The 23788-nt window shown below is 50.2% G+C and overlaps 1 protein-coding gene across 2 annotated transcripts in view; it reads right to left on the bottom strand.

Moving 5' to 3' along the window:
- LOC146812881 (glutathione S-transferase kappa 1-like) overlaps positions 1-23788 on the bottom strand; it is a 259603-nt gene that overhangs the window by 198150 nt on the left and 37665 nt on the right. For both annotated transcript variants that reach the window (XM_085619951.1, XM_085619952.1), the window contains exon 3: positions 12546-12674. In XM_085619951.1, the coding sequence (XP_085476077.1) occupies positions 12546-12674 (129 nt within the window). The remainder of the gene's footprint in view (positions 1-12545; positions 12675-23788) is intronic.

Below are 23788 nucleotides of genomic sequence, written 5' to 3'. Positions count from 1 at the left end.
ACGCCTATAAATAATATTTGTTTTGCACTAGATTTAGCATTTGATCCCAACAGAGCTCAGCACTTTATATTTCTTTGTGGTAGTTTAAATATCTAGGGATCATTTATATAGGTTTTTTTGGTAGATGCTGATGAACATAATAATTACTCAGCCTTAGAAACATTAGGCCAAAACCGCGGAGCCCCTTAGCACCCTGCTGCTCATTGATTATTGACTAACGAGATTTATGATTCTGTAAAAAGCCATTTGCACTTTACACTGGTAACCATACTGAGGTTTATCTGTTTTTAGCATAGTTCAATCAAGAAACAATTATGATTTTGTAAATAAACATTTGCACTCTATATTGATGATCATATTGAGGTCCATCTGTTTTTAGCATATTTTAATTAAGAAACGTGCTAGCTCTGTACATCTTGTTTTAAATTATTTTGCTTGCATGTTAATTGACTTGATTGTCTAAATAAAGTAATCCTCTCCCTTCCACTACCAAGCATGGCTTCGCACCTTCGAGTTTAAACCAGAGGTTCAGCATTATCTCATTAGCATCTCATACAACAGGGACATCTCTGTGGACTCTAACTGGATGAGATGTTAGAGAAAGTCAAGAAGGCCACCAGGATCAGAGTCTATAGACACCCTCTAGTCTGCCACTCCAAGGGGCACCTTATGCAGATAGCAGCCCAGGAGTGGGAAGAAAACCACACCCTCTGGCCAGACGCAAGCCTACAAGCACCAACAGCAGGCTCTTCACGAGTCCCAAGTAGGCAGAGAATACTCAATCAACAATTACAGGGGCAAGGGCGGAGGCGGCACGGCGTAAGGAACCTCTAATTGCAAGCCCTGACTCATCCACGCTCCCTGCAAGCACACAACACCTGCTGGGGAAGGAACTAAAGGATTTCCACCTTTGCTGGGAAGAAATAACCTGAAATTAATGGTTCAAGTAGTAGCTCGGCAACCTACTATTTAGAATTTGACAACCCCACCCCCATACTACCATCATGTCAACACATTCTTGGCAAAGACCGCTGCCCTCTAATAGAGAACTAGAGGATAAAATGGTGGAATACAGCTTGTGCCCACAAACCAACGCGGCAAAGGCATCTACTTTCTGTACTTCTGTATTTCAAATAAGGACAGCTCTCTTTGGCCAATCTTGGGTCCGAAACCACTGAATTGGTACATCCTGTTGAAGCACTTCCATATGACAACTTGCTAAATGTCATCCGCTTCTCCAAAGAGGAACTTCATGATGGCTTTAGACCTTAAGGACACCTACACTTCCTAATCCCCATCCACCCCTGTTTGTGGAAAATAAACAACACTACCAATAGTCAGAACTTCTCTCCCAAGTCATTACAGTTCAATGGGTCTTTACAATTTGTGACTGGCAGTGGTTGCTCATCTACACAGAGCAGATATCCACGTCTTCCAATATCTCAATGAATAGCTGATCAAGAGCAACAGCAGACAACAATGCCTAATACACATTCAAATGGCTCTAACCCTGCTCCACAGCCTGGCATCCACAGTAAACGCAAAGTAACAGTATTTCCAAACCCAGCAGATGCAGCCCTGCCTAGACTCGATATCAAATGCTTTCACATGGAAAGCATATCCCAAGCAGCAGAGGGTGATGGCATTCCAACAGCTACAGCCTCTTTTTCACTCCACTTGCCTGCCAACTGTAAGTACTGTAATGAAGTTCTTGGTTATGATGTTGCATCTTGCATAGCATTTGTGCGGCTTACCGGAATACACATTTGCCTGCTCTAACAGTGCCTTACAGGGCAAAGTTCATAAGTGGAGGGTCTCAGGGAAGATCCACTGTAGATCAATGCCAGCACTCTGTTGCTATTCCACCACTGCAGAATGTGTTGCTCGGTAGGACTTTCTTTGACCCTTTTCTGCAAGTGACAATTACCACAGATGCAACGCTCACTGGGTTAAGCGCACATCGCAGTGACATAACTGTGCATGGCACCTGAATCTCTTACCATCGTGATCACCACACACATCAACTACCTACAGCTGATGGCCATAAAAGCCTTATACATGTTTGTCTATGGCTATGTGGCCTTCATAACAACGGACAATATGACAGACATATATAACATACAGAACTAGGGAGTATCCACTCCCCCTAGCTGTCTGCATTAGCACAAGAGATGTAGCACTGGCTGAACAGCAGAACACCTACCAGGAATGGACAACAACTTTACGGAGCTGTTAAGCAGGGTACATCAAAAGTCCATGAGTGGACACTCAAACTACAAGTCCTCCACAGGTATATCTGGCGGTGGGGAACTTCAGCCGTCCATCTCTTTGCCATCCACAAAAAAAACACAAAATGCCAGAATTTGTCACCACTGGTCTGGGACATTTGCCTACACTGTTCTTCCCATCCCACCCATCCTGTACACTGTTAGGAAAATAAAGCAGGTGTCCTCGATCCTCATCATGGTGGCCCTAACTTGGGCCAGACAGCCCAGGTACTCATTGCTCCTGGAGATGTCCATTAGTCTCACGAGAAGCTACCAATCAGGTCGGACCTTTTAACACAACAACATGGCCAAATCAGGGACCAATATCCCAAGCACCTTAACTAATGATCTGGCACCTGATGTCCTAGGGTTGGTTACTGCACTTCCCTGGGGAGCGTATAGCCATACTGAGTGACGCACGTACACATCTCCAACCAACTAGACCCTTCCAAAGTCAATATTCAAGATGTCATATTACCTTTCATACCTCAATTAGGAGGGTCTTGCATATACCTCCACTTAGCCACTGTGGTGGCGTATATGCAGAACAGGAAAAGCATACCTTTTCAGGATTCTTGTGGTGAAGGCGCTTTTAGATGGACTCAAGAGGATAATACTACCTAGCCTCAGTGTGGAATCTTAATGCATTTCTCACAAAGCTTACTGGTCTGCAGTTTGAACCTCTCCACCCTTGCAACATAGTTTCTCTTCTGTAAAAAGCATCAATAAGTTACAATCACTCACCGTTTAGGCCTGACAGCTGGCTATTCTTGGCTAGACTGCATTAAGAACATTAGTCCGAACATCAGCATCATTTGTCCGCTAGCCACTGCTTGGAAGGAAACTGCTTTAAGGCATATGTAGAGCATGTGCATCTTCAGCCACACATGCTAAGAACAGAAAATCTTACTCACCCTATAAGCATCTGTAGGTAGTGTGTTGTGCAATAGAGTCACAAGAGCCTACCTTCCTCTCTGAAAGCAGGCAATGACATGTTTCTTACCTTCACACGATATAACAACTTAAAGTGCACATAACACATCAAGGTAGCCTTGCTCTAACCTTCACTTTCCATCCGCTGAGCAAAATACAGAATCTAAGGTGGAGTCGGTGCCCATGTACATTGTGGATTAAGGGAGGATTCACAGCACATCCTGCAATTCGTACCTTAGAAGAAAAGCAAGTTGTAATGTGAATCTACAGCACTACACACTTTGAACAGATGCTTACAGGGTAAATAGCATATCCTTCTTATAGTACCACTGCTCCCTTAATCACTTTAGATGAGGAGGCATCTTGTCAATTGCTCTAGCCAATTTACTTTTGAGCATTCACTCGATGTCACAAATGTTACTGTACATTATCCTAGATTATATCTATGCTTCAGTGCCTAGGCTGTAAAGTATGGGTCAATGAGGTGGCTCACAATCTGAACTTCTCCACCACTTGACCACATTGTGTAATTCCTGGGCAAATCACTCAATTTCAATGTGACTCAGTTGCCATGGTTGTCATAACCGCAAGCAGATAAGAGCTGTATCAGTGATTGGTTTCTATTTTACAAGTAGCCAAACACTGCCAAGATCATGTATAGTCAAAAAATTATGCGGGCGCTATTCAAAGCTATAAATGCATGCTAATGTGCAAAAGTTGGTTTTACATTCATAAAAGGATTTACTCGCATGAAGAATTTTGTGGTAACAAATCTACTTAAAGGGCGGGAAGTAGATTGGAACTGCATGCCCTATGACTTTGTACAAACCTATATGTTTACGGGTATTCACCATCTCCAACCCTGGAAAAAGTCAGAATTGTACTCAAGGGAAGGGACGGGATCCCGCTCATATAAAAAGCTTGTAGGGAAAGGAGTCTACCATGCAGGAAAATATCTTCTTCTCTGAGAAAAAGGGAGGATAAATTTAACAAGTGAATTTGCACTGGCTGTGCACATTTTCACATAAACAAATGCACGCATGTACATTTGTTTATGTGATAGTAGAATTCATAGAAGATTGCTGGGAGTAAGTTTTTAGCCTTGGTTTTGTAAACTGTTGTGAGTCTCATATCTGCCCTGTTGCAAGGTCTGAGAACTGCGGCTGAACGTGTGTGACTATCTATAAGAATGAGGGCCCTAACTTTGTTTATTTGTATGTCTGTAATGAGGCCCTAAATGGCTTTACACTTAGTCTCCATTAGTATTTTTTAAAATACTGGCATGCATGAAAGACTTTTTATTAAATAATGCCTTCAAAGGAATAGTATTAGAAGTTATCCTTTAAAAAGTGCACAAAAGTTTAGCAAACCTGCCTTAAACCTTCACCTTTTTTTTAAAATTCCAAACAGTATCTGGATATATTTTATTTTGAAACCAGTTGCCTGTCTTGATTTCTTTCAACATAGAGCATTCTGTGAACATTAAAAATAGCCGCATATTGTTGAATGTTGAAAACGAGTAAAAATTGTAATACTGAACCCACAGTCAGTAACAGACTGAGCTTACATATCGCTGTATTTTCTTAGAGCGCCTGCCCAACAAACGGGTTGTGTTACTGAGCCATATATACACGTTCATAGATCTTATTGATAAGGATGCTTATTTTGCTAGCAGGCGATTCTCTTTAGCTAACCATATTGTAGCACTCTAAAGTGGCAGGTTCGTCCTCGAGGGGTTTGGGCAACATGATAATTTGTGGTCCATGGCCGCATATATGTCCTGGGCAGGCAATAGGAATTCCACATCTCTACATTCTATCTACTGTTTGACTCATTTCATTCCTGCCCTCCGTCTCATGTTCCATGACTGAACTTTTGTGTGTTTATTACATGGTTGGCCAGTTTTTTAGGGGCCCCAGCTTTTTAGGTCTCGCAGACCTAGCGCTGGAGCGCGCATGCGCTCCTCGATCTGCGAGCCTTATTGTGATCGATACACTTTTAGAAGGGGACTTGAAGCCCCGACCATGATTCCTATTGGCTTGGGTCATAGTGCATGGTAAACGGTGGCTTCTCATTGTAAAGGAGGCTTCTTAGTCCCTCCTGGTTACCGCCCTGTCTCCTTTTGGCCCCGCCCACCCGGACTGGATCTTTTACTTGTGGCGCTACACGGGATGCTTTAATTAGTGTGCGAGCACTATTTTCTTTACTAAAGAATGTGGGAGAATGGCGGCGCTTCAATTTGCAGTGCGCCCACACAGTACTCACTGGACAATGGCGGGCGTTACTTCCATGCGGAGCGCGCAATCCGCGCACTCACTTTAATAGTGGCCAACACCCCCATCCGCCCCCGCCCCCCAGCACTCGCGGGACAATGGTGGGCGTTATTTGTATACAGAGCGCGCAATGCATGCTTTCACTTTAATAGTGGCTGGCTGCTAGTGTCTTTGCAGGGGTGCCTTAGGTGAGGGGTGTGGCTACCTGAGGCACGTGAAGAGCGGGTGCATCAAGCTTTCGCTACATCATAAGGAGCGCAACCGTGCAGGACATGCTAGGCAACATAGATGTTTCGTGTGCTTTGAAGGAATGTGTTTGCAGAGAGCCCCAGTGGCATGGTAAAGGGGCGTGGCAGGCTATACAGGACAGGTTGGGATGGGTGTACCTGAAGGGGCATGGCCAGCAGGCATGCCAAAAAGGCTAAGGTTGAATGGGGCTGAGCTATGGAGGCAGCAGGAGTGGCTTAGAGGTGCGGGGCCAGCCGGCTTTCAAGCTGCTCTGCCGAAAACATGCCTTTCGTTTGCACGGTGCAGCGTCTGGCGCAGGACGAGCCGTGGTCGGAAGAAGGGGTACAGGCTGCATTTTGGGGAGCACAGCTGTTGGTAGAGGTGAGAAACCGAGGACGAGCTGAACATGCTAATCCGGGGATGCCTCCTCGGTGACTTGCAGCTCTTCCTCCTCTGTCAGATGAGTGAGTGATTTTCAGATGAATTAATCATATATTGTAACAAAGAACCTCCTGCTGAGGACGGTACCTCAAATCAGCGGTGCTCAGTCCTGTTTTATATATATGACCTGTTAGCGAGGGGTGTATTGCTGTGGCATGTGCATTCGTGTGTAATACAATGAGCCTGTACAGCCGTGTAATATGCATTGCACTGTATTATCTTGTAATGGTACTTATATAGCGCTTACTACTCCTGATGAGGCGTTGAAGTGCTTTACGCGGGGCAGTACACTGCTCCAGGCCCCAATTAATTGTGTGCATGTTCAGCGAGCCTGAGATGCACATATATGTTTGTAAATGTATGTGCAGCGTGGGGCATAAGTAGTATATTGTGTCCTCTGTGCTAAGCCGTGCGTATGTGTGCATGCGCTGTTCAATCGCGGTGCACCGGTGTGGGATATTTATATGTGGACATCGAATTTGCGGTGCACACATGTGGGATGTGTAGTACAATAAGTTCGCAGTGCACAGCCGTGGCGCATGTGTGCATGCGCTGTTAGCTTGCGGTGCACCTCTATGGGGTTGTGTATATATGGGCATCGAGCCTGCGGTGCACTATTGTTCACACAGCTCTTCTCATCAGGTCATATCCAGTAAGCCTGTGATGTACGGCGGAACACGTGTGCATGTGCAGTGCGCCCCTTCACATGGGTCTCCCCATCCCTCTCCCACAGGGAGCAGCTTGCCTACTCGCCTCATCTACCCTCGCCCGTGCCGGTTACATTTCCCCCAGGCTGGCTGGTCGAGAAGAGCTTCTTTTGCCTGATCAATCAGGCTGCGACCACATTCCTTGCCGTGCATTGGCAGGCTCAAGCTGTAGCTGCCCGCCCGCTCTCCTGCACGCTCACTCTCAGCTGCTGTCCATGACACCTTGCTGCCCTCTGCATGCTTTCCACACGGCGACGATCGCCAAGAGTTAGGGAAAGGCAGGATTATCCGTACAGTCGTAGTGAGGGGACCACACAAGCCACTGTGACGTGTGTCTAGGTGTGATGGTAGAAGGTGGCGCCATTTCAGTTTGTTTACCTGTGTCATGCACACTCAGGACCGTGTGCAGGGGAGCTCTTGCAATAGCTTGCCCTTGCTGCTATGGCACGCGAGCTTCCTTCGAGAAGACGGGGATCACCCAAAGGCGCCGTTCAGTGTTTAAATGAAGCAGGTACTTCTGGCCTGAAACCGGGTTATTTAAATGGTAGCGGTATCTCTCTCGTGGTGCGGTGTGCAACCAGCCTCGGATCAGCCCCACTAGAAACAGGACACTGCCAGAAGGACAGGCCCTAAAAGGTCGATGTGTGCATTTTTTGTGCCGGCATTGGCTATCTTTGTGTCCACGGTGTGTCGGATTATCAGTGCAATGTACCAAAGAGGTCATGTAAGCAGGCGGCCGAAGACATGGACTTCCACACACACACTATACATCGATGCGTGACATGGAAAGAGCGTGCCACAAAAAGTCTTGATTTACAGTCGGTGGATGTCATCCACTTTCCCTGTTTGTTGCACAGGCCTGTGTTTGACCCAGTCCAACTCTGCTAGGAACCCCTGTAGTTGTAGTAGGGCACCCCTTTTAGCAGTTCACCAGTACTGCGGGCTCCTTGTCAAGAAGTAGCAGAGCAGCCGTCACTTCAGCACTTCCGCATGCTAACGTGGAGGTGCTTCAGTAATGAGCATGCTGTTATGCTACGAGTACGTGCCTGTGGTGGTGTCCCCTGCACGGGACTGCGGTGGTGCACCCATCATGTGCGTGCGGAGGTGCTCTGTGTATGTCCATGTTTGGGGTGCTTATATAACAAAATGAAGGGCTTAGCAGTGGACAGAAATCACACCTCGTTTTCTAAGTACATACTGTAGTGAGTATACAATAGTCACTGAATGTATATAATAAATCCCTTTGAGGTGGTTCTTAAAAGGTAATTACACACCCTGCTACCAAAGGTGTGAATTCACATTGGAACAAGGACCCAATGTGAATTAAAACAGAAAGGAAAACCATAGCACTCAAAGCGAAATGTTCGAGAAATAAATAATAGTCCAAACAGTAAGGACTTGTGCTAGACAGAAAAGTTTTCTTTAATGTAGAAAAAAGTTGTTTGAATATTACTCAGTATAATCTTGTTCCACAAATCATTATTCTCGTTTCAATATATTGATGACAGCCCACGTGTTTGGTCACTCAAGTGACTTTTTCAAGGCTTAAATGTTTATATTTCTTCATGCTGAAAAAGTATGCCGAACAATTCTATACTCCGTTTCAGAGTGGCACTTCCAAAGATCCTCCAGACATACTGGAGGATCTTGCGCTGGACACATAAGGACTTATCAAGGTTTCCGTTTTTAGGTCTAGCAGACCTAGAGCTGGAGCGCGCATGCACTCATCGCTTTGCGAGGCTTCTTGTAATCAATTTCATTTTAGAAATGGAGTCTTTGACCCCCACCCTCTTTCCATCTCCACTCTCACGGACCTAGGCCCATGGCACTGTTAAAATGTCCTCACTTTCTTTTCTTTGCACTTTACTGCTACCTTCATTAACAAGTAATTACAGAAATCAGTAGGCTTCAAGGGTGGATCTATTATTTCAAACACTGCAAAGCTCTACATGTAAATCTGAAACCGGGAACTTCACTACACACCACATACACTCCATAACACATGGATAAGAGACATGGTCATTTACAACGCCAATAGCTCTAACATAAGCAAATGCGAGACCTATTGCATTTCCAATGCTTGTTTTTAGGTCTCGCCTGGCTATCGCGTAAGCGATCGCTCAGCGAGACTTATGTAGGGGCTTCCGAAAATGCTCCCAAAGGCTTCCCATGCGGATCGGGTGGCGGTTACGCGCACAACCACGCGCATTCCATTTGCCACCAGCTACTTCCTGCGCGTGCGCCGCCTCACACATTCAGAGAGATTTAGTAAGGGGCACAAGACCTTAGGAATGCGGTTTATGGCCAGTGCATGTGAGGCATTCAAGTGCGAAGCTGGCATCGGACTTGAAAGCAGCAGACTGCTTTCGCCAGAACTTTCGTTATAACTCACACCCCATATGCTCGTTCCCTCCCACCCTTCCTTTGATGTCCGCTTTTCTTGTTGTTTACAAACCACGCCACACACTGCTGCACGCCGCACACTGCTGCACGCCGCACACTACCGCACGCCACACACTGCTGCATTACACATTGCTGCACGCCGCACACTGCTGCACGCCGCACACTGCTGCACGCCTCACACTGCTGCACGCCTCACACTGCTGCACGCCTCACACTGCTGCACGCCTCACACTGCTGCACGCCTCACACTGCTGCACGCCTCACACTGCTGCACGCCTCACACTGCTGCACGCCACACACTGCTGCACGCCACACACTGCTGCACGCCACACACTGCTGCACGCCACACACTGCTGCACGCCACACACTGCTGCATGACACTGCTGCATGACACTGCTGCACGCATCACACTGCTGCACGCATCACACTGCTGCACGCATCACACTGCTGCACGCATCACACTGCTGCACGCCACACTGCTGCACGCCACACTGCTGCACGCCGCACAATGCTACACAAAACTGCTGCACGCCACACACTGCTGCACGCCACACTCTGCTGCACACTGCTGCATTACTCACTGCTGCATGCTGCACCACACTGCTGCACCACACTGCTGCACGCCGCACACTGCTGCACGCCGCACACTGCTGCATTACTCACTGCTGCATGACACTGCTGCACGCCGCACACTGCTGCACGCCGCACACTGCTGCACGCCGCTGCACGCCACAGTGCTGCATGCCTCACACTGCTACACGAAACACTGTTGCACGCCGCACACTGCTGCACGCCACACACTGCTGCACGCCGCACACTGCTGCACGCCGCACACTGCTGCACGCCGCACACTGCTGCACGCCGCACACTGCTACAAGAAACACTGCTGCACGCCACACACTGCTGCACGCAGCACACTGCTGCACGCCGCTGCACGTCACACTGCTGCACGCCACACACTGCTGGACGCCACACTGCTGCCCGCCGCACAATGCTACATGAAACACTGCTGCACGGCACACACTGCTGCATGCCGCACACTGCTGCACGCCACACTGCTGCATGCTGCACGACACTGCTGCACGCATCACACTGCTGCACGCATCACACTGCTGCACATCACACAATGCTACATGAAACACTGCTGCACGCCGCACACTGCTGCACGCCGTACACTGCTGCACACTGCTGCATTACTCACTGCTACATGCTGCACGACACTGCTGCACGCCGCACACTGCTGCACGCCGCTACACGCCGCACGCCGCTGCACGCCACACACTGCTGCACGCCACACACTGCTGCACGCCACACACTGCTGCACGCCACACACTGCTGTATGCCACACACTGCTGCACGCCACACACTGCTGCACGCCACACACAGCCGCACGCCGCTGCACGCCGCTCACCGCTGCACACTGCTGCACGCCACACACAGCCGCACGCCACACACAGCTGCACGCCGCACACTGCCGCACGCCGCTGCACGCCGCTTCACGCCGCACACCGCTGCACACTGCTGCACGCCACACACTGCTGCACGCCACACACTGCTGCACGCCACACACTGCTGCACGCCACACACTGCTGCACGCCACACACTGCTGCACACTGCTGCATTACTCACTGCTGCATGCTGCACGACACTGCTGCACGCAGCACACTGCTGCACGCTGCACACTGCTGCATGCCGCTGCACGCCACAGTGCTGCATGCCTCACACTGCTGCACGCCTCACACTGCTGCACGCCGCTGCACGCCAGTGCTGCATGCCTCACACTGCTACACAAAACACTGCTGCACGCCGCACACTACCGCACGCCACACACTGCTGCGCACACTGCTGCATTACACACTGCTGCACGCCGCACACTGCTGCACGCCGCACACTGCTGCACGCCGCACACTGCTGCATGCCGCACACTGCTGCACGCCGCACACTGCTGCACGCCCACAATGCTACACGAAACACTGCTGCACGGCACACACTGCTGCACGCCGCACACTGCTGCACGCCGCACACTGCTGCACGCCGCACACTGCTGCACGCCGCTACACGAAACACTGCTGCACGCCGCACACTGCTGCACGCCGCACACTGCTGCACGCCACACACTGCTGCACGCCGCACACTGCTGCACGCCGCACACTGCTGCATTACTCACTGCTGCATGACACTGCTGCACGCCGCACACTGCTGCACGCCGCACACTGCTGCACGCCGCAGTGCTGCATGCCTCACACTGCTACACGAAACACTGCTGCACGCCACACACTGCTGCACGCCGCACACTGCTGCACGCCGCACACTGCACACTGCTTTTATGCGAGTTTATGCTACTGACATTGTAAATGACAATGCCTTTTATTTGTTTTAAAACCAAAACATAAATAAAAGGCATTGTAATTTTACAATGCCAATAGCTCAAACTCTTATGAATGCGAGACCTACTGCATTGGAAAGGCTTGTTTAATGTTGCAGTTTACAAAATCACTCACGTTATTTTATCAGAAATGCCTATATTCGATTATGCCACCTATTTAATTAGTCACTCTTTGGGTTGCCCTTATTTAGCAGAATTTGGTAAAGCGTTTGACCTAATTGAATCAAGGAGCACCATGATGGACAATGAGACACTTTGATGGACTAAAACAGGACCACGAACAAAGACACCACACTGAACAAGGTAACACAACTGATACAATAAATTAAAAAGATACAAAGAGACTTGCCCATGGACACACAGAGGCAGGATCAAAGGGAAAAAAACAAGGGTCAGGATGATTGATAAAGGGACACAATAATGGAAAAAGAGATACCATGATCCTGGACATGCTGGATTCCAGAATGGAAAAATACACCATTACAGACAAACGGGCACCATGAAAGACATGAGTGGATACGCACAGCAAGACCACCACAGACTTTCATACTGCTGTACCAATAACCTGAGTACCATTAAAATGAGTTTTTAACATTCACATCTGAGATTTCCAGCGTTGAGAAGCAACAAAACTGTGCTATTGAGAGATATTATAAGTTTATCAATAAAAGGACAGACATATTGAGAGAAATACTGTGCTGTGAAGAACAGCAATTGGCAAGAAGATGCCAGAATGGAGTCAGCAGTGGTATCTTGTACCAGTCTGCGAAAAGCAGAAGTACAGATGCTTCTTTGTAATTCTTAATGCAGTGACTGAAAATGTGTGCAGAGGGCACCAAATGAATACTGGAAACAAGTGTGCCAGGTTTAACTCTAAACTAAATCTAGGGGCTGATGCATGGCCTACCTTTCTTGAAGACAGCTTCAAAGAAGTCTTTGGGTTCCTTTAGTGGGACCTGGAAGTACTTAGCGAGTCGCTGAAGATCGGTCAGCATGTAGATGCCCTTATTGGGGACTAAGGCTGGTGGCTGGTTTCCTGCTTGTAAAAACAAAGAATAGGAAATTAGAGCTTTGAGAGAGGACAGAACCATCTCTCAAGGCTTACCAGCCTAGTGCCCTGTTCATAGTGGGGAGGTGGCCTAAGAAACCAGAATGAGCGGCCAACTGTGGTAACAAGGACTGGGAAATAAGAGAGGGGATCACCTGGCTGGAGAGCAGCAAGCCTTTCAAATCTCTGCAATAGATTCCACATTCTCAAATCTAAAGAGCTAATGGTTGTTGGGGTAATTTTTAGTCAAGGTCCTTAGTGACATACTATAGAAAAGATAAATATAGAAAAGATAAATAAGGAAAATGCTACTTACCAGTATGCATCTGTTCTTGGCATGTAGAGCTGCAGATTCGTATACTTTTGCATAGATCGCCATCTGGTATTTTGAGTACGGATGTTTGCACTTTGTTTTTGTCTTGGAAGAAGTCTTTGTAGTCACGAGGTAGGCAACTCCTCTCTAGGATGATAATTCGCATGGGCATCAACGCCATCCTTCGATTGTTTTTGCCACGCAGGGTTACAATGGAGTAGTAAGAAGTAGAAAGAGATGTCCATGTGTAATGTATCTAAGTAAGATAGTACTGGAACAGATAGAGGTATCCGGGGATGCGGGTGGGCGTATACGAATCGGCAGTCTTTCTAAAGGATTTTGTCCTTTGAATGTAGTAGAGTATTGCTCTTTTAACGTCTAACGTGTGAAGAGCTCCTTCTGCCACAGAGTCTGGTTCAGGGAAAAACACTGGGAGCTCAACTGACTGGTTGAGACGGACGGCAGATACGACTTTGGGTAGAAATGTAGTGTTAGTCCTAAGAACCAATTTGTTATGATGGATTTGTAAAAATGGTTCTTGTATGGTTAATGACTGGAGTTCACTAACTCTCCTGAGAGATGTGATAGCAACCAAAAAGGCTACCTTCCAAGTGAGAAACTGTAGTTTGCATTTGTGGAGAAGTTCAAAAGGGATACCCATGAGTCTGGTAAGGACCACATTTAGGTTCCACACTGGAGACGGCGGGAGCCCTTCCATAAACGCTTTGATATTGGGCATTCGAAACACAGGCAAATGTCTGTTTTGTAGATAGGCTGCTATGGCAGCTAGATGTAGCCTAATAGATGTATATGCTAGGTTACATTGTTGCAGATGCAAGAGGTAGCAGATAATATTCTGAATAGAAGCATCTAGTGGATTGATTTTGTTGTTTGTGCAATAAACAGCCAATCGTTTCCATTTTGCTGCATAGCTTGCTCTGGTGGTAGGGCGTCTAGCTTCTTTAATGATATTCATACAGTCTGGCGGAAGATTTAGGTAGCCAAACTTTAAGACCTCAGGTGCCAGATCGCCAGGTTGAGTTGGTGGGGGATCTGGATGTCTTATTTCTCCATGGTTCTGAGTGAGAAGCTTGGGTGAGAGACGTAGTTTTTGATGAGGAACTACTGATAGTTCCAATAGGGTTGTGAAGCACAAGTTACTTACCTTCGGTAAAGATATATCTGTAAGAAACATTAGTTAGTTAGATTCCTTACCTTAGAATATCCCCAGGCGTCAGGCTGGATCCGGAAAGATTTTTTGTCAGCAGTACCCCTGCGCGTCGGTAGGCGTCGTCTGCGGCTCCGTGTCCGTTGTCGGCGTCGTGATCGCCGGGATGACGTCGGAGTATTAGACGCCGCCCTCGAGCACTGACGTCAGTTCTGTACATAGCTTTCCGCGTCAGGAACGCACAGCCATGCAGGAAACCGACACTGGTGCCATGAAACTAGGGCCCTGAAAGGGATGACCTTAACCCTAGATATCGGTTAGCAGAACGGGGAGGATGGGTGGGGCGGTAAGGAATCTAACTAATGTTTCTTACAGATATATCGTTACCGAAGGTAAGTAACTTGTGCATCTGAAAGAAACACGTTAGTTAGATTCCTTACCTTAGAATAGATACCCCAGCAATACCAACCCCGGTGGTGAGTCTCCGAACCAAGATCTCACCAGGAAGTCCTGGAGAACGGAACGGCCAAAGAAGCCGTCTCTACAGACTTGGCTGTCCAGGCAGTAATGCTTGGCAAACGTGTGCAGCGAGGCCCACGTAGCTGCCTGACAAATGTCCTGCAGAGGGACTCCCCGTCCCAAGGCAGTGGTAGCCGCTGTGTCCCGAGTGGAATAGGCCCTCAGCCCCACAGGAGGATCCTTCTTAGCCAAGGAATAACAGACCTTAATGCACAAAACGACCCACCGAGAGATGTTTCGTTTGTGCACTGCCCGCCCTTTCTTAGCGCCCACGTAGCCAACGAAGAGTTGGTCGGCCACCCGGAACTGTTTTGTGCGATCCAGATAAAAGGAGAGCGCATGTTTTGGGTCCAGACGTTGGAGTCTCTCTTCCTCTTTCGAGGGATGCGGAAGCAGAAAGAAGGTGGTTAAGGTAACGGACTGCCCGATGTGAAAGGCAGTAACCACCTTAGGAAGAAAAGAAGGGCGAGTCCTCAGAACAACCTTGTTCTGATGGACAGAGAGGAAAGGAGGTTTAGAAGAAAGAGCCTGGAGCTCACTCACTCTCCTGGCAGAGGTGATGGCAACCAGGAAAGCAGTCTTGAGAGTCGAAAGACGAAGAGGACAGTTATGAAGTGGCTCAAAGGGAGAGCACATCAGATAAGTTAACACCAGATTCAAGTCCCACTGAGGCATTACAAAGGGAACAGGAGGAAACATGTGAGCAATGCCTTTCAAGAATCTATTCTCAACAGGGGACTTGAAAAGAGAAGGCTGATCAGAAAGCCTCAAGAAGGCTGAAAGAGCTGAAAGATATCCCTTGATGGTGCCCAGAGCAGAGCCCTGCTGGGCCAGGGAAAGAAGAAAGAGGAGAACCTCAGAAAGAGGGGCGGAAAGGGGATCCACAGCCTTTGCTGTGCACCAAGCCACAAATTTGTTCCACCTGCAGGCGTATACCGTTTTAGTGGAGGGACGCCTGGCTGCCAGAATGACATCACAGACCTCAGGAGGCAAGTCAAATGGCATCAACTACCGCTGCTCAATCTCCACGCATGGAGGTGGAGGCTGGACAGGTTCGGGTGGAGGACCGTCCCCTGCTGCTGTGACAGAAGGTCCTCCTGAAGAGGCAGTCGAATCGGGGGATCGATTGGTAGAGACTGAGTAGCTGGGGATACCAGTATCTTCGTGCCTAATCCGGAGCCACAAGGATGACTTGGGCCCGGTCACGCCTGACCTTCTTCAGCACTCTGGGCAGAAGTGGTATAGGCGGAAAGGCGTATAACAGACCGCAACTCCACTCACGACGAAAAGCAACTCAGAGCGAGTGCTGCCTTGGAAATTCCAACGCGCAGAACTGATGACATTGTGCGTTCTCTTCGGTGACGAATAGATCGAACCAAGGCTCTCCTCACTGCCAAAAGAGACCTTGCGCCACGTCTGAGTTCAGACGCCACTCCATCATGCACCGATGGCTGAGTTCGTCCGCCCTGGCGTTCAGAGAGCCCGCCAGGTGTTGAACCACCAGGGTGATGCCCTGATGTTCCAGCCATGTCCAGAGGCGCAGAGCCTCCTGACAAAGGGTCCACGACCCCACCCCGCCCTGTTTGTTGCAATACCACATGGCGGTGGTGTTGTCCGTGAACACCTGTACTACACTTCCCCGGACAGAGGGAAGGAATACCTTCAGTGCAAGCCGGATCGCCTGCAGCTCCAATAGGTTGATATGGAGCCGGGACTCCGCTGGAGACCAGAGGCCTCTGATCTCCACCTCTACCATGTGGCCCCCCCATCCCAGGAGGGACGCATCCGTCACCAGCATATGCTCCGGTTGGTGTAGGGAGAGGGATCAGCCACTGACCCAATCGCGGTCCGTGAGCCACCACTGCAACTGTCTTGCAGTGCCCTCCGAGTTCAGGACGTGGTCAGACAGGTTGCCCTGATGTTGAGCCCACTGGAACTTCAGGTCCCGCATCCGCCACCTGGCGTGATGAACCAGCAGGATGCAGGAGGTCATCAGACCCAGCAGCCATAGGGCCATCCTGACCGAAACTCGGGATAAAGGCTGAAAGATCAGAATCAGAGCCTGAATATCCCGAACCCGCTGTTCGGGAGGATAGACCATAAACTGCGCCGAGTCCAGAACCGCTCCGATGAAGAGGAGCTTCTGGGAGGGACTCAGATGTGACTTCGGCACGTTGATAGAGAACCCCAGCGAATGCAGGTCAGCCATAATCTGGAGGTGGGAGACGACTGTTCGGGGCGAGACCGCCTTCAACAACCAGTCATCGAGATATTGGAAGACTGGAACCACTAATCGGCGCAGATGAGCTGCATCCCCCGCCATCACTTTCGTGAACACCCGAGGGGCACTGGTGAGGCCGAAGGGGAGCACGGTAAACAAAGTGCTCGTGGCCTACCGTGAACCGCAGGTAACGCCGGTGGGCCGGCAGGACGAGGATGTGGAAATAAGCGTCCAACGCTACCATCCGGTCTCCAGGGTCTAGGGCAGCCAGAACCTGAGCTAATGTCAGCATCTTGAACTTCTCCTTCCGGAGGAAGGCGTTGACGCTCCCGAGGTTCAAGATAGGGCGTAGGCCCCCTTTGCCCTTCTAGGGAACCAGAAAGTAGTGGGAGTAACAACCCCGTCCTACTTCTGGGCCAGGAACGCGCTCGATGCCCCCCTTGGACAAGAGGGCCGTAACTTCCTCCTGCAGAAGTTGCAAGTGATACCCCGACATGCAGTGGTATTGAGGTGGCATGGCTGGAGGGGTTGCCTCGAAGGGGAGGGAGTAGCCCCTTCGGACGATTTGCAGCACCCACCTGTCCGAAGTGATGGTACGCCAGTGGAGCAGGTGATGGCGAACTCTGCCTCCCACTGGAGTGGAATGGGCCTGAAAGCTCAGACTAGGAAGGCTTAGAGGCAGATGCTGCGGGAGCGGATGTGGACTGACCGGCTCTCTGTCCCCCTGCTCCGCCACGGCGGAATCCACGTCCGCGTTGAGGCTGGTTCTGCGGCCTGTGGCTGGATGAACGTGCGAGGACGCCCCTTCCTTGGCCACGGAAGGGGCGAAAAGCAGAAGTTTACTGGCGCTGGGCCGACAGACCCAAGGACTTGGCCGTAGCCCAGGAGTCCTTAAAGCGATCCAGTGCGCTATCTGCTTTGTCGCCAAAAAGGCGACGGCCATCAAAGGGCATGTCCATGAGAGTGCTCTGGACATCCCCTGAAAAGTTCGTGGACCTCCAGGAAGGACGACGAATCACCACCCTCGTTGCAATCGCTCTGCCCAGCGAGTCCGTGGTGTCAAGTCCACATCTAACGGAATACCGTGCTGCATCACTTCCCTCAGCAAGAGCCTGGGCAAGCCGTGTCCTGGCCTCCTCTGGACACTGGGGCAGCACGTCCGCCACCGTATCCCACAGAGTGGGTGTAACGGTCCAAAAGGCATGCGGTATTAATGGTCCGTAATCCAAGACTGAGAGAGGAAAACAGTTTCTTGCCAAACTGTTCCATCCTTTTGGATTCCCGGTCCGGAGGTGCGGACGGGAAGGCAGTTTGTGACTTGGAGGCCTGGATAACCAGACTCTCAGGGGTGGGGTGTACGGACAGAAAGCAAGGGTCGGCCAGAGCTGGGAGGTGGTGCCGGGCCACGTTCCGATCCACAAAAGAGACTGTGGAGGGCTTGGACGAAGTGCCCATCAGAACGTCGGTGAGGGCCTCTGCCGCAGAGGCTCCGAAGAGCCTACTGGCGGTTGAAGCACCTCAGTGAGGAAGTTAGTCCTCACGGCCGCTGCAGGGAGCTCCAGGCGCAAGGCCTTGGTCGCCTTGCGCAGCACCACAACATAAGTAGCGCCCTCCACCGTAGCCACGGAAGGAGGAGAGACGAAACCAGTGTCAGGCGAAGTGTCTAGAACACTGCCTCCCCCAGCTCATCTGTCCAGTCCTGACTTAACTGGCACTGCTGTGCCAGAGGGTCCTCAGACCCCTCCCAGTCCTCCCCTTCATCCGTGTCCTGCTAATCAGGCAGAAATAACGGAGCCGGGTCATAGGCGAAAGGCTCCCCCATCGACGCCGGAGACAGCGCTGGACCGGGGCTGAAACCAGGGACGGCGTCGTCCAAGGACAGCGCCGGGAGCGACACCACGGGGGTCGGCGCCAGCGGAGGAGTCGTGAGGTCAACTGGCGTCAACCGGGATCCAGGCCTGGATCCCACGGGGGCCTGCGGCGTCAGGAACGAAGTCGTCGACGGCGCCGGGGCCGCTGGCTCGCTTGGACCTGCGGGGCCCGGAGGCGCGCCGGCAGGCCTCGACGGCAGGAAGAGAGTCCTCATGGCCACGAGGAAGTCTCAAATCTCGCCCGGAGTCGCATGAAGCCCAGGGACCGGAGCGTGTGGGGCAGGATGCGACTCCTGCGGCTTCGGCGGAGCCGCGCGCGTGGTGCTACCCGAACCCTCGGCTGAGTCGCGCGAGCGGCGAGGGGAGTCAGAAGAGCAATGTTACTTCTTCGACTTTTTGCCATGTCTCAACTTACCTGAGTGCGAGGACTTCGATCCTGATGAGTGGTGATGACTGCGGCTCCTCGACCAGGATCTCGAGCGGCGCGGAGCCGACTGCCGGATCTCGAGGAGCTTGCGGGTCCGCTCCCGCCTAGCTTTCGACGTCAAGGCCCGGCAGTCGGGGCATGACTTGTCATCGTGGTCGGCCCCAAGACAGTAGAGACACCGATGGTGGGGGTCGGTAAAAGACATCAGTTGGTGACAGACGTCACACGGCTTGAACCCGGGCATCCCTACCGGCACCAAGAGTCGAAGTCTACTTGAAAAAGAGACAAAATGTCCAAATAGTAAGTCAAAAAATTACTAGGGGTACGCTTTTCCCGGATCTGCGCTTGCTGGCGCGGAAAAAAGAAGCACCGACGTCAGCGCGCGAGGGCGGCGTCTAAGTACTCCGACAACGTCATCCCGGCAATCACGACGCCGACGACAGACGCGGAGCCGCAGACGACGCCTACCGACGCGCAGGGGTACTGCTGACGAAAAATCTTTCCGGATCAAGCCTGACGCCTGGGGATATTCTAAGGTGAGGAATCTAACTAACGTGTTTCTTTCAGATCCATGGTTGTCGGGCCCATGTTGGAGCAACTAGGATCATTGTGAGGGAATGCTGTTTGAGTTTCCGGACCACTAACGGAATGAGTGGGAGAGGCAGAGAACCGTAAGCAAATTTGCTTGACCAGTTCATCCATAGCGCATTGCCTTTGGACAATGGGCGTGGACACCAAGACGCGAAGGTTGGGCATTTTGCGTTTTGGTGTGTGGCGAACAGATCTATTTCTGGGTTAAAGAACGGAAGAAGAACTTGAGGATGAAGTTCCCATTCGTGGATCTGCTGTGTTTGACGACTGAGCAGAACTGCAATCTGACCGTGTACACCTGGGAAGTGTTCTGCAAGGCGATATATGTTTTGCGGAATGGCCCATCTCCAGATGTTCTGAGCTAGATGTGAAAGCTGCAGAGAGAGTGTTCCCCCCTGTTTCTGTATGTAGTACATTGCTGTCATGTCTGTACGAACCAGGACAGCTTTGCCTAGGAGGTAGAGTTGAAATGATTTTAACGCTAGGAAGATTGCTAACAATTCCAGGTAGTTTATTTGGAATGGTCTTTGTTGGGGGGTCCATATGCCCTGAATGGTATGGGTTTGAAGATTAGCTCCCCAGCTGGCGAGCGATGCGTCTGCTGTTAGCATCGTCTGTGGAACCGGGTCGAGGAACGGCCGCCCTTTGGAAAGGTTTTGTGTGTTCCACCACTGCAGAGAGTGATGGGTGCGGGCATCCACCAACAACAGACCTGTCAGTTGACCTTGAGCCTGGTTCCACTGACGTGCCAAACATTCCTGTAAGGGACGCATTTGGAGTCTGGCATAAGGGACGAGGAGAATGCAGGAGGCCATCATACCGATTAACTGCATGAACACTCGAGCTGGTAGTGAGTGTGGAGGCTGAAATTTTTGGATTAGAGCCTGTATGGCGCTTATCCTGACTGGATTGGGATATTATAGAGCTTTTGAAGTGTCTATTGTAGCCCCTAGGAATTGTTGTATGCTGGACGGTTGGAGATGGGATTTGGCGAGGTTTACTGTGAATCCCAAGCTGTGAAGCAGGTGAATTGTGTTGTGTGTGTGTTTCACACAGCTGCTGTGTGATTTGGTTTTTATGAGCCAGCCGTCGAGATAAGGGAAGACATTAATATGTTGTCTCCTTAAGTGGGCTGCAACTACTGCGAGGCATTTGGTGAAGACTCTGGGTGCTGTAGTGATCCCGAACGGGAGGACTTTGAATTGGCAGTTTTGACCATATACTACAAACCTGAGATATTTTCTGTGAGCGGGGTGAATGGGAATATGGAAGTAGGTGTCCTTTAGAGCCAGAGTGGAGAGCAAGTGGCCCTGTTGAAGTAGTGGGAGCACCTGTTGGAGAGTGACCATGTGAAAGTGGTCTGACTGAATGTAGAGGTTTAGCGGTCTGAGGTCCAGTATGGGCCTGAGGGAGCTGTCCTTTTTTGGGATTAGGAAATACAGGGAGTAAACCCCTTGGCCTTGATGAGGCAAGGGAACTGGTTCTATTGTATGTTTTTGTAATAGCGAGAGAACCTCTTGTTTGAGAAGTGTTAGATGTCCTGAGGACATGGGACGCTGTCTAGGAGGAATGTTTGGGGGGGTAGAAGTGAGTTCCAGGCAATAACCATACTGGATAATTTGTCTTACCCACTCGTCTGTAGTGATGGAATTCCAGACAGGTAGGAACTGTAAGAGAAGTCCCCGACAGGATTGGGATGATCGGGGGGAAGTGCAGGGAAGTCACTGTTTAGTGGTGGGGGGTCCGGCTATTGTTGCCACGACCTCTCCCTTTATTATTGTTGCCTCTGTTGCCTCCGCGAAAGTATGCTTTCAGGGATGTTTGAGTGGGGCTCTTGGAGGAGGAGGAGGGATGTTCTGAACCCATGGTTTTGGAGCCGGCTCTGTAGAAGGAGCAGAGAAAGGAGTCTCTAGGAGAAGGAAACTGTAAGGCCCCCATAGACTTACCAGTTTTGGTGTCCTTCTTCATCTTTTCTAGGGATGTGTCGAATGCGAAAAGATGTTCCTGGTCAAACGGTTGAATTAAAATAGCAGTTTGAACCTCCTGCTTGAATCCGGAAACACGTAGCCAAGCAGGTCTACGCAACAAGATGCTAGTGTTAATTGCGCGAGATGCAGTATCGGCCTCATCGAGCGCACATTTTATTGAGGTGTTGGTAATGAGTTTGCACTGGTCTGGAAGGTGTTCCATGAGCTTTTCAAGCTCGTCGTAGTGAGCGCTGTCGTACCTGGCCAATAAAGCTTGGGCATTGGCGATCCGCCAATGGTTTGCAGCCTGCGACGCAATACGTTTCCCGGATGCGTCAAATAATTTGGATTCCTTATCAGAAGGGGGGTGTCGCCTGTACTCTGAGTTTGCATGCTTGCGTGCGTTAGTTACTACAAGGGAATCCAAGGTAATCTGACCTTTAATGTAAATTGGGTCATTGGGAGCTGCCTTGTATTTTTTATCCACCCTGGTATTGAGAACCCTGGTTCTGACTGGGTCCTTAAAAACTTCTGGGACATGTTTTAGAAAGCCTTTTAAAATTGGCAGGGTGCTTGTTGATTTTTGCGAGGGTGCAAAGGTTTCCAGAAAAAAATCTTCATCAACAGGGTCGGAATGTATGGCGTCCCTGTGGTATTGGGCAGCCCTCTTGATTAGTTGTGTGAACCCAGTGTTGTCACCTGGTTGTGACGGCTTAGATTGGTAGAGATCCGGATCATTATGTGGATCGGGATCTGTATTGTAGTCACCCCAAGTGTCTACGTCATGTGGGATGTTATGTGAATGATCATCCCCGAAGTAGATCTATATCTCTACCTGCGTCATCCTCACTATCTGATGGTTGAGGTGAAAATATAGGTTGTGGGGAGTGTGGTGGAGAAATCAATAGATGTGGATTAACTGGAGGGGGAGAAGGAGGTGGGGACATGTTAGTAACCATGTCCTGTCGTTTGAGAGGTATAGCAGATTCTTCTGCAGTGTCCAGTTTCTTTTTTTTAGAGGCTTGGTGACTAGTTTGCCCGTGTTTGGATCAATAAACAGTTTTTTGCTTTGCATCTGCCAAATCAGGTGCAGGCTGTGTTGGCAAAATGTCTTTGTTCGATGTCAAAGATTTTGGGTCCGAACCTTCTTTGGAGGGAGTTTGTGAGGCTTTCCATGGGGTCTTAGACTCTTTAGGTTTTTGCAGCTCTGAAACGTTTTTCAGCTCCGATGAATTTTTGGAGTCAGAAGCCTTTTTCGGCTCCTAAGATTTCTTCGGTTCAGAGTGTTTGTCTTTACTATGTTTCGATGCCGAGGGCTCAGGTGTCGAGGCTGTCTTCGGCATGGACAAGTGTTTGACTTGTTGCTTCAGTGCGGAGGAGGACTTTCTGGTGCCGGAATGGGGTTGGCTCGAGCCTGAGTCGGAAGGCTTATGTTTAGGTTTCATAGCCATGCCTGAGGGCAGGGCATCTGAAACATGTTGCTGGTGTCGACCCGAGCCAGAGGGCGAGGGTGTTACCAAAGCCTTGGGTTTATTTTTCGGGAGGGTGGTTTCGGTACTCACGGACCGTTGAGCCGGGGTGACTGTCTTGTTTGGTGTCGGAGTCAACAGCCTCGGAGACGTGTTCTTCATCACCTGATTGTTCCGGTCAAATATCAGGGTCTGCTTCTAAGATGTCGGGAATCGGACTGCTTCCGCAAGACATTTCGTGATGTCGAGCCCAACGATCACGGATGGTTTTCTTCGACCTGAACGATGCACAAGCCTTGCAGTTTTTATCTTCGTGCTCCGGGGAGAGGCAGAGATTGCACACCTTGTGCAAGTCTGTGTGTGGGAACTTAGCACCACACCCGGGGCATTTTTTGAAAGGAGTCCTTTCCATTGACTGCAGGCGTGGTCGGCACGGAGAGGCCCAACGGCCCGTATAGAGGTCCAGGAGTTTGTTTTAGGATGCACGTCAAAAAGGTAAACTTGATCGAGACAATACCGTCGAGTAGAGAGGGGTTGCGCGTCGAAGGGGGATTTA

Source organism: Triturus cristatus, chromosome 7, assembly GCF_964204655.1.
Source record: "Triturus cristatus chromosome 7, aTriCri1.1, whole genome shotgun sequence".
In the NCBI taxonomy this organism is placed as follows: domain Eukaryota; kingdom Metazoa; phylum Chordata; class Amphibia; order Caudata; family Salamandridae; genus Triturus; species Triturus cristatus.
Note: the sequence above shows the minus strand (reverse complement) of the source record. Positions and strands in the feature narration are given on the sequence as shown.